The sequence below is a fragment of the Rhodnius prolixus genome, unplaced genomic scaffold, assembly GCF_049639745.1.
Source record: "Rhodnius prolixus isolate KJV_2025 unplaced genomic scaffold, Rpr scaffold_5, whole genome shotgun sequence".
In the NCBI taxonomy this organism is placed as follows: domain Eukaryota; kingdom Metazoa; phylum Arthropoda; class Insecta; order Hemiptera; family Reduviidae; genus Rhodnius; species Rhodnius prolixus.
In genome coordinates this window covers 25845959-25860625 of record NW_027411624.1, presented here as the reverse complement: position 1 = coordinate 25860625, position 14667 = coordinate 25845959, and the positions used below count along the sequence as shown (strand labels likewise).

Below are 14667 nucleotides of genomic sequence, written 5' to 3'. Positions count from 1 at the left end.
TCTAGTTGGTAGGGAACCATTGGCGTAGCTTCATTTGTTCTCCAAGGCAGAGATTACCCAAAATATTTTTAGAAATAAAAATAATTTCTTTTATTAATTTTTCTAATAACAAAAGTTCGTTTATACTTTAAACTAAGTAAGGGTGATCCATTTAAAACGCACCAATCGCTATTTTTAGGAAAGCGGAATTTCGAAAAAAACCCACGAAGTAAACTATATGTTTTTTCGGTCTAGTTTTCAAATTTTCCACCCCCAATGCTGTATCTTCATATTTGGCGGAGTTACGGCCAAAAACCTGATCGGGGTTTCATAAGGACTACTGGTTTTGACAATGATTATGAAAACTACATAAAAAACTGTGAAAAATGACGTTGGCTCCGTTTCGATATCCGTAATATTTGTCGAGATATTTCAAATCAAAGTTACAATTTTTTCTATTCGTGATCGGTTTTCAATATTAATTTTCCTCCAGAAATACACGTTTTAAAAGGACTACTGTCTGCAAAAAATGTTATTGGTGACGCTAAGGACAAAAATAATAATAATTGAAGATTTTAAGAAATGTAGTGCAATGTAATGGTTGTGGGAGGATCAGGATAAATTTGTTTTATCATCAAATAAAAGCAATCATCACATCATTTTAATGCACCCAGTATGCAAGACTTCTTGATTTATGATTACGGTAAGAAAATAATGCCAGGGTATTGTCTAGTGGTCAGGAGTGTGGCTTTGTAAGTGGGAGATTCCCAGTTCTAATCCTGCGTATGCAGTCATTCTTATTACTTAAAAAACCATAATACTTTTTTAAAATGTAGTCATACGCGGGATTCAAATTAGGGATCTTCCACTTTGCAAAGCCCCGCTCGTGACCACTAGACCAACACCCGCCCATCCTTGGCAAGATATTCTTACCGTAATCATAAGTCTTGCATACTGGGTGCATACTGTGCGTAGGATAAGGTTGGTTAGAAAATGGGGAGTAATCTGGCGTAGAATTGTTGACTGGATAATCTGGATACGTTTAACAGTTCCGTAAAAAGTTTAAACTTGTAAGTTCATACATTTAAAAAGAAGATGTAAAGCAAGTTTTCTGTTGGCCATTTACAATTATTAGCACTTACAAAAAAGTCTGGAGAGAAGTTTAAAATACATTTTGGATTTTAGTACGTTTGATTAGGCTATAAGGTTCCATTTGTGTCTTTTGACTCGGAATATGTAACCTCGAGAAGGTAATGCAAAAGATCGGTTAAAGGAATGGAAATTCCTTGGAGTTAAATAGAAGGAAGAGTTTTACGATTCAAAGTAAATGATATTTATTTTCATTAATTTACATTCACTTTTGTTTTAAAATTTTCATTTTATTTTAAAAGCCAGTACTCAAGAAATGTGATATGAACTACAGGATGATGTGACAGGTTCGAGGTTTGGTGAGAAAATAATGGTATCATCGGCGATGATTTAAACTAAGGTATTTAGTTGAATAAAATTCTTGTACGCTCTGTAATAGAGAAAGAGAAAAGAAGCTAGGACACTCCCTTGGAGAACGCTTGCTCAGAAAGTTATTTTCTCAGATTTACACAAAGAATACCCATTGTTTGACAGTACGTATGTTTCATATGACTTTTTATTTGTTTAATTTTTAGGTGTTAGAGTCAAAATAAAACAGATTTTTTTTTGTATTAATTATTTTATTGAAAAAAGAAATTTACAATATTTAATGAACTTAATTCAGTATTTGTTTTGGAAAAAAGATAATTGAACAAGAAATTGAATCGGTTTCGATCAATTTTGACTTCTGTTCACATCGCTTTCGTCTCTGTGCATAACATGTACCTCCTTGAAGAAAATATTAGGAACATGTAAGTTATGTTCATGAACCGGCCTGTCGAATGGGAAACCTAGTGGACGTCCATCAAACAGTTTTGAACTGCCACACGGCGAATAGAAATCTTTCTCCACTCCACTGTAATGGAAATCATGTGGAGTGACTACTACGGCAACGGTGAATGGTCGACCACTCTTGGAACCTCTTGGCAGTTGATATCTGTTAGGTACTCCACAAGTGTATCTCTGAAATAGAATGAGGCGAGTTCTTTATTATTTGGATATTTATTTCTTACTCCCTGTAGGGATTGAAATAAAGAAAACAATAATAAAACAAAATTTAAAGTTTTTTACATGGTTACAGTGCTTGTCATTTTGATTCAATTAAATTTATAAAGAAATCATCCGTAAATACAGACCTCTGAGTAATAGTATTGTTCTCCGGAGTTCAGAGCATTGTGGACTCTATTGTAAAGGTGTTTAAATCCTTCGTGATCGGATACAAAGAACGGAGACTCCTTAGAATTACGTTCCAAAACATTTTCTCCAGCAACCACTGAAATTTTTTTTTCAGAAAAATATTAAATTTAATAATGGGCCAATCAATTTAAAACATAACAATATGATTTTTCATATCGTGAATGAAGCGCTTACATTTTACTGGGAAACGATCTATTTCCACAAAGGCTAGTCTGCTTTGTTCAATATGTAGTTCACGCTCTTCTGAATCATATTTTGGTCCAATGTAGACTCTTACAAGGGCTTCTTTTGAGTCATCGCTATTTACTGTAAGTTTGTAGTTGTAGGGCTTGTGGTTGAGCCTAAACTGCCTAGCATAGTATCTCAGGTCTTCGTATTCCTTAAGCTCTTTTACTGGTACAGCGTTTGTTACTTCGAATTCGAAATTGTCAAAATAAGTTACCAGTTTGTCAACTTCAAAGTCTTTTACTTTTACACCATCAAAAGTCAACTGCAATATAAATAATTTTATTAATGCGATTGTGCAAAGCAAATATTGGTTACTTCTTACTTCAGTTCTAATTTATTTGGTTAATACTTCGAAAATCCAGAATATCTGTTTAAACTTTTTTTTGAAAATGGATCAAATTATTTAAAAATTAAGGAGGAATCAGTACCTGTTCATGCGTATACTCTGGCAGCTTTCGCTTGTAGTGCTGGAACATTTTGACTAGTCGGCCAAGCCATTGGTAGAATAATGGGTCTCTTAAGGCTGTTGCTGGATTGCTGAGGGCACCACCTACGTACTATTGAAAATCTTTATTAAAAATCTTTTATTTGATCTCTGGTAAAGGGAACATACTCTTCTTGTTATCTCATAGATCATAGGGGAACTTTTAATGTTTATAAATTTTTTAAAAAATATATTGTGGATCATTTCTTTCTTTTTAAATTCAATTTGAAAATAATTTGTTTCAAGACTCTATAGTTATACTGCCCTTACAACAAAAGTAATACTTTTATGAAAACACATTGCTCATACACTACTGAAATACTTCTTAGTGTGCACAACCATTGGGATTAAAAGAGTACATAATCAGGCAAACTCCATCTCGCATCCATTCTGTACATTATGACAATCTGTTGTATGTAAATAGAGATCTAAGCAGCCGCAATGGGTCTTTTAAATCGTAAGAGGATTTTTATTTGGATTCGTAGCCATTAATCCCTTTTAATAACACTGCAGCAAGTGTATTCGCCGCTCTCTACAATTGTCTGTGCTTTTCCCGAATTTAATGTTACTGTCACACGTCACAAATAATTGTTGGAGTTTCAGAAATAGCTTTAGCTGTTAATGTCAAAGAATCCCACTGTTTGTTATGCTTATTTACTTCGAAAAGATGTAAAGTTGATTTATGACGTAAAATTTTAGCTTCTAATTGTTATTTAAATGGATTTTTACACCTTAACTAAAAAGCAAGTTTATTAATCATGAGAACAGTTCTACGATACATATTCACCATGGAAGGTTACTTCTTTTGTTGTTTGTTTTTTTTTTGTCATAAGGCGAAGACAGTTCCTTGTTTTCCTTAAAGGGTGGGACTCTATTTTGGTCGGAATTTCATGGTGATCGCTGCTTCATGATTAAATTTTAAAGAAATTATGAAAATATCTGCATGATCCTGAAAAATTATTTCTTGTGCTTGATAAATCATTTTCAAAATCGTTTGTTGAAGTTCCAAACTTGTTAGGTTGAGCTGTGAAACAGCCATCAAAGATTGCATCATTCACTGCGAAACTATAAATAACAAAATACAGTTTGCTAGAAGCCATTCCTGATGAATATTTCACAAACGTGATGGGTAAATATTGTCACTAATTGAAAGAAACATTTTTTTGTTAAATATGAAAAATCCTGACCAATTAGGAGGAAAAGTCAACAATGCTAGTACTTTAAGATGATTTCTTTTTGGTAAATTACCTATTAAGCCATTCAGCACATGTTGTGTGATTGAATGAAGAAAAAAGATAACCAACAGTTAGCTCTTAAGAGGGGAAGGAAGGCAGTTGGTTTGAATCCGAATTTATAGATAAAGGGGCCCAAGGTTTAGACCTGAATCGGAGTAGGTTTCAGTGAGGCACCAATTAATATGTTTTTAAAAATATTCCTTACTTCGTGGTCACTGATGGTACGAGAAGCGAAGCCGAGAGCTTCCAAAGCAGCACAATAATAACAGCCAAAATATTTCTTGTTCGGTCTATCGCTTGTTCCAAAGACGATTCTTCCTAGCAAGTCTGTACCATCGTCACCGCTAAGTGGTAGGAATGTTGAGTTGGACTGTAACACATAATTTCATGAGTATTATTATTATTATTATTTCTTAAATTAAGACACGTTATCTGAGGTTATTGGCGCATAGAGCTTTTTTTCAGTGCACTGTCGGCCTCCTGTTCTCTCGTTACAGACAGCCGTATAACGAGCTTCAAGAAGCTGCTAGGAAGAGAAAAATCTAGTGGCCAGCAGCTGGATTCAAATCCGGGATCTCCGCAGGGGAATCCAAAATACGCTAACCACTGATCTAATCTCTTCTCTTATTATTATTATTATTACTATTTTTTTTTAATCATTTAAAGCGCGTCAACATCTAAGGTTATTGGCGCCCGGAGCTTTTTTCAGTGCACTGCCGGCATCCGAACAGTGTTCTCTCGTTACAGACAACACTGTTCATCACCGGACAGCTCCTAGGAAGAGGAAATCTAAGGGTCAGCAGCTGGATTCAAACCCGGGACCTCCGCGTGGGAGTCCAGTACGCTAACCGCAAAGCTAATCCCTTCTATTACTATTATTATTACTGTCATTATTATTATTATTATTATTATTATTATTTAAAAGAAGAGATAAGATCACTTACAACTTCCCAAACGGCGCCTGAATCTATGGCATCGTATACACGATTTTCTAAGACTTTTGCCTTCTTTACAAGTGGCTTGTTAGTATCGATTGGTGCTAAATTGTCTGGCCTGGTATGGAATGGTAATCCATTCATGTGCACAACTTTAGGATTGTAACCAACTTTGACCGGATTGTACCAGTGACAAGGTTCTACGTAAGGTAAATCATTGGCCAGACGTTCTAGAAGGTATCTAGCATAGATCTGTTGATGTCTATAGTATAAACTTTCTCCTGTTCTATGCCAGTGAGTTCCTCTATATTTTTCTGGATTCATCCATAGTGGAAATCTAAGATGTGAGACCGCATACCAGCTGTTTGCACCAACATCTTCTCTTAAGTAACTGATCTTATATTCTAAATGTCCAGCTGCATCCATATCTAGTGGACCTCCGAACATGTTTTCGTGATAGTTGTACTCGTATCCAGTGTTGTTGTAAGTGAATTTTCTTTCTTTAACCCCTACAAAAAAAATAATAATATAAATTATTACACAAATTTTCCTTATTATAATTATTACCCTCATTACAAGTGGCAAATTTTTATCCAAGTTGGAACGTTTCATGTTAAGCGTAAAAGCAGTTCTTACAGGAACTAGTTTTTACTTATTGATTCTTAGTTTGTAACTCATAATAACTACAGTGTAACTATAGTAATGCACATTTAAAGATAGTATATAGACCACAGATCGTCAGAATCCCAAAAAGTATAGGGTATAAACTATAAGATAGTAACATTCTAATTTCTAAAGAAAAATATAATGGAAACATTACTATTCCAAGCATCTTCTGATTGCAAGCTCACCAACATGGTAAGCTTTAACAATAGAAATAGAATTCAGCGAGTTTGTAAGAAGAAATTCTGCTAAAGCCTTTGCTGCATGTCGTGATTTTAGAAGAATTTTCAGTACCAGTTAGCATCTAAAATCCGTATTAAAACTTTTTACTCTACCAGCAATCACTACTCAAGAAGTTTCCAGAAAAATGATGCGTTAAGTTGGCAGTATATTGAAACTGTTTCAGATTGGTTTACTCCACAGTAATGGATAATATCATTCATTTTATAATATTCATTGTTTACTTATATCCCTGACCGGTTATGGACTTCCATCCTTCACCTCAGATAGATCAATCAGTTTGGAAGAGAATTCACCATCACTTATATTTCCGTCCCATTTTACAACTTGCTGAAAGTCCTAAACCGGTAAGGGATATAATAAAAATATGTTCTAAGATTTATAAAATCAAACTTAAAACCGTGTATTAGAAGCTCCATAGTCTACTAGTTACCGTTGTAGACTCAGTATAACACAGTTTCTATATTACTGTTATTATTTTTAACTTTTGCATATTGCTTTCTTTAAATACAAATCCTATTTAAATTTTTAATTAAATATTTAATTCCTTTTAATATTACCAGTTGACGAGGTCGCTTAATTTTTCTGGAATGCCACTTTAAAAAAATAGCTTACCTCTCTCCCAGAACTCCAAAAGAAGCATTTTTTTGGGGGGAAAGTGTTTCAAAGTTATAGAAAATCGTTAGAGTCGTTTTCGGGGAAATTCCAAAAAAGAAAACTTGGAAAATATGGAATTTAAAGTGGTTCTTCCTGATAGCAAATTTTACTCTAAAGCTTATTTACCGCGTTTAATGGTGGCACCGATTCAAATAATCATATTTAAGTATCCATGACTTCCCAAACTGAGTTAAGCTGCTACGCATATAAGCATACTCATAAACAAACCAATATCGAAAAACTACTTTTTCGGACTCAATGGTTCCTCAAAACAGATATTTAAATGAAAAAAAAAGGAGACAATCTAGCAATATCAATGAAATTGAAAAATTAAAAACAATTTACCTAATAATTTAGCTTCAAACACTTGGTGTAAAGTATCGGCAGGTAAAAATAAATTAGGGAATACTTCATAGAGTGGTGGCAAAGCATATTGTTGACAGTCTTCTCTGTGAAGTAAAGCCAATGTATAAGTATAGGCAAATTGCCCTGGATTAAGATGTTTCCTAGCCCAGCTGGCTGCTCTATAGAATGTATCAAAGTCTTTGGCAAAATAAAACAGATCAAATAATTTCACTGTATCATGTCTGGTATGGTGACAGAACAAGGAGAATATGCCATCCTGTGGTAGGAAGCCATGGTGATATGCTTCTAAGAAATCTTTCACAACTTCTGGTTTCTGAAAAAAAAAAATTAAAAATATAAATTTTCGTTACTATTTTATTGAATGTGAATTGTATATTAATATGAACGGCTGTTTACTATTGGATTTGAATGCCGAGGTTATTAAAGCAAGAAGACTGGAATGGATTGGGAAATATCCGAGAAAATGGAGAGCTATCGAGTAGTTAAAAAGCTGTAAAAGGACCGACTGGAGGAAAGTAAGAAGACCTAGATGTAGGTGGACGGAGGAAATGAAGGAGGATCTCAGAAAAGATGGGAATCAGGCAATGAAAAAAAGAGCTCAGGACAGAAATGCTTGGAAAATAGAGCTGTGAATATAATAAAACAAAAAAATTATCTCTACAGGTAAAGCATATACTCGGAATCGTTTTTAGGCAATGCAAGATCATGCAATTATATTTATATTAATTGAGTTTTTTCTGGATGGAAATTTATTGAGAACTACAATAAATTTGTTTGAACAAAAAGCCGTTAGTCATCAAATAAGTATTCGTGTACTACAAGAATTCCTATAAATTTCAATTTAAGGAATGAAATTTCTCATTCAATTTTGTATTGTTTTTCAACAAATCTTTTAAGTGTCTTTTATTCTTTCGGTTCTAACTGCTGCATAATAATATTTACGAAGATCAAATATGGTGGGAAAATTCCGGGTTGGGAAATTGTAAGTCTATGTTTTTGCGCCCGGAGTAACTTCAGTTCAGTACCGTATCAGCAGTAGAGGCTCTTAGTTTTAAAACTAAATCTAAGGGTAGTACAGTCTGGACTCAAACTCGGATATCAGGCCAGCGAGAAATTCATATACTGTGGAGTCTCGGTTATCCGTCACCCTTTCATCCGTCTATTCCAATTAACCGTCACTCTCCTCAGTATTTAAAAATTAAAAAAACAAACCAAAAAATTATTTTAAAAAGAAAACTTTTGAGATTTTTTCCTTTGTCTTTTAGGTACATACTCGTGTCCATCATTCGACAGTTTGTGGGTTTTTTTTTCCTAAAAAGATCAACCACTAACAAAACCGCCCACAAAACCGATTAGATGTCGCAGACATTGTATTCATTAATTTTAATACACAATAGAATGAATTGAATAATGAAAGATAGCTGACCTTTAAGGCTTAAGCGTATAAACGTATAAAATATGTAAACCAGTTAATATAAAGTTTTATACACGTTAAACAAAAGAATCTGGAAATTTTCCTGTTTTTTCCATTATTCGACTATCCGTCACGTGTCCGGTCCCGGTCATAACGGATAACCGAGACTCCACTGTATTCTCAAGATAGTTTTTGGTTAAGAGACATTTCGATTAAATTTTCAACATCACATCAACAGCACATTGAATTGGCATCTTTAAATCATAAGTCCTGAATTACTATAATCGGTATGCTGTTATATTGAAAATGGCCTCTTTAGGTCTTATAAAAAGAAATATTTGGAGGTAGTAATCATTATTTTGGTTTTATTTGAAATACAAAAAGTAGTGTAAATTTAGTTAAGTCTGCAGAGCTGGATAATTTCACTAATTTTATTTGTCTTTTATCACGCATTCTTATTAAATCTCTGATCGCTTTACAACTTTTATCTATCATCAGAGGTTGATTAATTTGCAGAGAATTTAACTCCAGTGACCATTGTCAGACGAAGACATAATTTTCATAATCAACCTCTCAAGATGGGTGAAAGTCCGAAACCGATCAATAAAATTGAACCCAAGACTCCTAAAAACAATTCTCAATTTATGCAGTTACATTGTACTAGAATCTTTGTTACGTTCTCCTTACAGAGGTACTAGAATCTGTGGAACAATATACATTTTTTTTTCTTAAAGAAAGGATATTTACTTACTTGGAAATCTCCAGCATGAGCTTGGAAGTCGAATTCGGTGTAATCATTGTGGAAGGTTTCTGTATTTCCTACGCCAGCGTATAATTTTAATACAAGTTCCTGCCTTTTAAGGAAATCTGTATCCGCTGTAAATTAAATGAAAAATTTTATATTGGAAAAATGAGAAAATGTAATGAATATGAATTCATATTTCATCTTTTATTTTTTCAAATTGAAGCTCTCATAAAAATAAAAATAAATAGATTTATTGTTAAAACAAAAACTGAAGTTTCTATCTTGTGATTGTTTTTACGAAAATATCTTACCTAGTTTTCTTTCTGGCTTGGTAGAAACAATAGATGAGTAAGTGGTGGCCACAGCAAGGCCAAGTACTAATAGGGCAAACTTCATTACTGTACCTTGGTGCAGTAATGGTGTTAGCAAGGTATACACCGCTGGACACACGGATATGTTCTCTATATATATCTTCTGAATTTCTAGATAATGTCTTGGTACTCACCCCTCATCACCACTTTGAACCCAGCCCAATTAGAGATATCTCTACGATAGATTTATCTATTTATTGTTTTTTTTTTTTTCAATATTCAGCTTCTTTATGGACTCTGTTCTAGCGATAAATCTCATTCTCTTTATTTCTTTTAAGATAAGTGATTAATTTAGATTCAATCCCCAAAATCAAAGTAGATATTTCTTAAGTTACTTTTGAAAAATGTCTAGGATTAACAATCATAATCATGTCTTGGAATGTTTCCATCATCACTATCTGCAGTAGTATTCAAAAATATTTTACTAATTAAAAAAAGAATTAAATATAATATTTAAAAAGGGAAGGGATTAGCTATGAGGTTAGCATACTGGACTCCCACGCGGAGGTCCCGGGTTCGAATCCAGCAGCTGACCCTTAGATTTTCTCTTCCTAGGAGCTTCTTACAGCTCACTGTCCGGTGATGGACAGTGTTGTCTGTAACGAGAGAACACTGTCCGGAGGCCGGCAGTGCACTGGAAAAAGCTCCGGGCGCTAATGACCTCAGCTGTTGATGCGCAAAAAAAAAAAAAAAAAAAAAAAAAATATTTAAAACAAAGAGCACTTAATTTCTGCATCAGAAATAACTAGCACATTACTACAGTTTAAAGTGTGGCTTAGTGTTGATTACAGAAGATCTTACTTTACTATTGCCCTTAATTATCTAAGAAGGCAAGAAACTGCCTGAGAAGAGTGTATTAGGAACATATGTTTCTTTTTGTTTAAGCGTTTCTCAAAAAAGGTTTAATTTACGCTATTCTTTCGTATAATTAAAGTGTGTACATTACTTTCACATATAAACAATAGTATTATTCACTTCAATATCTTTGGTAATTGGTACCTTATTATTTTGACGCATGTTTTTTTATTGTGTAAAGAAGAGACAACTGAGGTTAAAGGCGCCCGAAGCCGTCTTAAGTGCTCTTCTGACATCATGTCCATTATTGGAGAATGAACCACTAAGAAGAGAAAAGCTAAGAAATCAGAAAACTGATCCGGTAATCTTCTCTTTCATTTTGATATTTGCCATCTGTGGGCGGAACAATGTTCCAAGCCATCCATAGCCTCTCTAGGCCCATTATGCTAACATTAGGCAAACAAAATTTAGCCGAATTTAGGGCAAGTAAGTATCTTGAGGATATAAATTAACATTTACTGGAAATTCTGAACTCTCACATTCCACAAAAACAAAACCATTTCCCTTCCAAATAAAATGGGAACGCTTGCATGGTGGTTTCTGTTAAAAGTAAAGTAAAGTAATCGCCTATTTTTTCAGGCGGGGCTTAACGTCCAACTACCAATTAAGGTGTCGTGGACAGAGGGCGACTAGCAAACATACTTTACTGTAAATCTCTTTTATTAATCATTAAATAAAATCCAAGGCCTAAGACAGGGAATCGAACTCTGTAACAAAATACACATTAGCTTCGCAAGTCTCGCCTCTAACCGTTCGGCTACCTTGGCGCCGTGGTCGTTTCTGTTTTTCACCTAGAAATTCTAAAATGGAGTTCTATATTGTCTGCCATATAATACAGAATAGTCTCCTTAAAACAATAGTCCAAAAATTTAATTTCTAGTCATGCTATACTTATTTCAATGTTAAATATTAAAAATTGTGGTAAAAATATTAGGAAGTACGAGGGTCGTTTGAAAAGTCCGTGCAAAGTCAGAGAGATAGCACCACTGGCGCGTATCGAGGTTATGTTTAGTTAGTAGCATCTCTTGGAAGAACACACACCAAGTTTCAGCCAGATCGGTCTATTTCTTTGTGTTTGGCATTCGTTTGAATCGAGGAAGTCGAGTGATTTTCAAAAAATGGACGAAAAAGAATTTCGTGTGTTGATTAAACACTACTTTATGAAAGGCAAAACGCCTCAGGAGACTAAAGAGAAGCTTGATAAACATTATAGTGACTCTGCACCTTCGATTAGAACAGTTTATAAGTGGTTTCAAAATTTTCGGAGTGGCCATATGGGCACAAGTGACGCTGAACGTTCTGGACGCCCTGTTGAGGTTACTACTCCAGAAATCATTGATAAAATCCATGATATGGTGATGGATGACAGAAGTGTGAAGGTGCGTGAGATTGCTAGTGCTGTGAGCATCTCGAATGAACGGGTACATAATATTTTGCATCAACATTTGGACATGACAAAGCTATCCGCAAGATGGGTGCCGCGATTGCTCACGCTTGACCAAAAAGGAAATCTTGTGAAGTGTTGCAAGGACGGTTTGCAGCTGTTCCAGAAGAATCCGCAGGACTTTAAGCGTCGTTTCGTCACTGTGGATGAAACATGGATACATCACTACACTCCTGAGACCAAAGAACAATCTAAACAATGTGTTACCAAGGGGGAATCTGCGCCAAAAAAGGCGAAGACCATTCCTTCGGCCGGAAAGATTATGGCGACTGTCTTTTGGGATTCGCAAGGAATAATCCTCATCGTCTATCTGGAAAAGGGTAAAACTATTACGGGTGCATATTATTCATCGTTATTGGACCGTTTGAAAACCGAGCTGCAAGAAAAACGCCCACAAAAAAGTCCTTTTCCATCACGACAACGCACCAGCTCACACCTCAGCAGTTGTGGTCAAAAAATTAATGGAAATAGTGTTCCAACTCGTTTCACATCCCCCCTATTCTCCAGACTTGGCTCCCTCGGACTACTATTTCTTCCCCAATATGAAGAAATGGCTGGCGGGAAAAAGATTTTATTCAAACGAGGAGGTGATTGCAGAAACGAATGGCTATTTTTCAGACTTGGACAAATCCTATTATTCGGAAGGGATCAACAAACTAGAGCAGCGTTGGACGAAGTGTATAAGCCTAAAAGGAGACTATGTTGAAGAATAAAAAAGGTTTACCCCAAAAAATTAAGTAGTTTTTATTTTTGCACGGACTTTTCAAACGACCCTCGTATTTCAACAATAGTACCCTTGGTTTTTCTTCCCTAATCCATGAATGGACATCCTTAATTCTTAACCAAAAGAATGCATCGGATTTTTTCCAAATTTTATTGTCGACGAAGTTTAGGTACATTTAATAAATATCTCAATTTGAGTTCATTCTATTTAGGGCGTATAAACAAAAAGGAATAATAATTTTCCAGTTTGTAATCAGAGTATTTTTTATTGTTTAAACATTTTAATCACATAAAAATTTTTCCATATTGATATAAAACATATTCATTTATTTATCCGTAAAATAATCAATGTTATTATATTTAAATATTATATATATATATATATTTTTTCCAAACATTATATTTTTTTACCACTAATTTTATTTATTTTTTTTATTTTTTTATGAAATCACCGTTCCAATTTTTTTTTGTGGTTTCTATCTTATTATCAGAAAATAGAAGCTGCTAATCATAATAGCCAGTTTTTGTGATAATGATATCATTCACATTTATTTGGAGGTAGTTAATCCAAAAAAAATATTCCACGTTATGATTTCCTACAAAGATCTCCTATGTTATTTCTTCTATAGAGAACGGTTAATACTTATCGAAAGTAATCAAAGTATTTTTTTTTTTTAACTCTTAAAGCCTCATTTTGAAGACTACAATAGACTACAATGTCTTGGCAGATACATTTTTTATTTTTACTATACAAAAATTGCTATTCCCGTCAGAGAAGTTCATTAAGAATTAGTTTCAAATTTCTAGGTTTAACTCCCAAAATGTTGGGAAGCAATTAATGTAAAATGACAAATATTTGTATCAACTAAAACGAATAGAATCCAATCTTAAACAATCGCCCTGCCCAAAACTTTGAACAGATTGATCCTTAAAACTATCTTTAAACATGTGTTTACCAGAAATACGCTAAACTTCTTCTAATCCAGCTTCGACAACTAATTTTTTTTCCAATGTACACTAACAGTTTTTTAGATTTCTGTGAACCTTTTTCCACCAAAAGAAAATGTATTTTGTTGTGGTTTGGAGATTTAAATAAAAAAATTCTCAAAGTTAGATTAAATAGCTCTTCCTTGCTAGCCTGTTTTATTTTGTGCCTTTATGAACTATTAAGGTTGGTTTTATTTTCTTGTTGGTACCAAAATCATTACGAGATCTGGTGAAAGTTTCATTTTAAACAGATAGTTATTAGTCGTTTAAAAATCTTGCATTAAATTCTAGTTTTGGACTAAGGTTATGTCTATGTATGTATCTACAGGCCAGTTTCCAAGAAGTATATTTGAACCAATTTGGCCCATAAGAAACTTAGATATCAATTACTAATGTAGGCATAATATCTGTTAACCTTAAGTTTTATGTCTGATAAATTAATAAATTTTATGTGAAGTGATTAAATCTAGTGTAAAAAGTCTTTTTGGCCAGATGAATATGGGAGTGAGAAGCCACCACTGGACCGCTGGAGTTTGTTACATCGTACATGGATATGGTTGCTTGTGGAGGCAAAAGAATTGAATCAGCTGAAGAATTAAAGAATTTTTGTACATCTATATATTGCTGCTTCAGTTACTCAAGAAATTTTGAGATCATTTTGCTGGATAGAGACATAAAATGGAACAAATATAATTTGGCGAACAACATTTGATTGATAAGATTGCTAAAAATTTGAAAATTATTACATGGAAGATCTGAGTAAATAAGTAGTTTCGTTACGTTGCTTTCGCAACAGTTCTGTTTGTTTATAGTTCAAGACGTTCAATATGTCTATTCAACACTAGTCAATATTCAATACCTAGGTAGCGAATTAGTTTTCAGGAGAATAAGTTGAGATTAGCCTGTTGTTTCGTCTCAGTATAATCTGTTGGTATGTTTGCTTATTACATTTAGTAGGCTTTGTTTTGCAAAAGGTTCTATCTTATTTCCAGTTATTTTTTCTTTGTGTTTACTTA

The 14667-nt window shown here is 33.9% G+C and overlaps 2 protein-coding genes across 14 annotated transcripts in view; one reads left to right on the top strand and one right to left on the bottom strand.

The window, feature by feature from the left end:
* Positions 1-14667, top strand: part of brun (trafficking protein particle complex subunit brun) — a 48195-nt gene that overhangs the window by 23627 nt on the left and 9901 nt on the right. The window contains exon 24 of one of the 13 annotated variants that reach the window (XM_074136269.1): positions 10679-11561. The exons of 10 other annotated variants lie outside the window; for them this stretch is intronic. The gene's annotated coding sequence lies outside the window, so the exon portion shown is untranslated. 2 more of the 13 variants (XM_074136271.1, XM_074136270.1) reach the window with 2 other exon arrangements.
* Positions 1668-9743, bottom strand: LOC141458377 (hexamerin-like). Its single transcript, XM_074136274.1, has 9 exons — positions 9583-9743; positions 9278-9402; positions 7092-7425; positions 5196-5695; positions 4457-4621; positions 2961-3089; positions 2479-2794; positions 2244-2380; positions 1668-2070 (listed from the first exon to the last, which is right to left on the bottom strand). Exons 1-9 carry the CDS (start codon positions 9665-9667, stop codon positions 1783-1785), a joined length of 2079 nt encoding a protein of 692 aa, XP_073992375.1. The 5' UTR covers positions 9668-9743; the 3' UTR covers positions 1668-1782.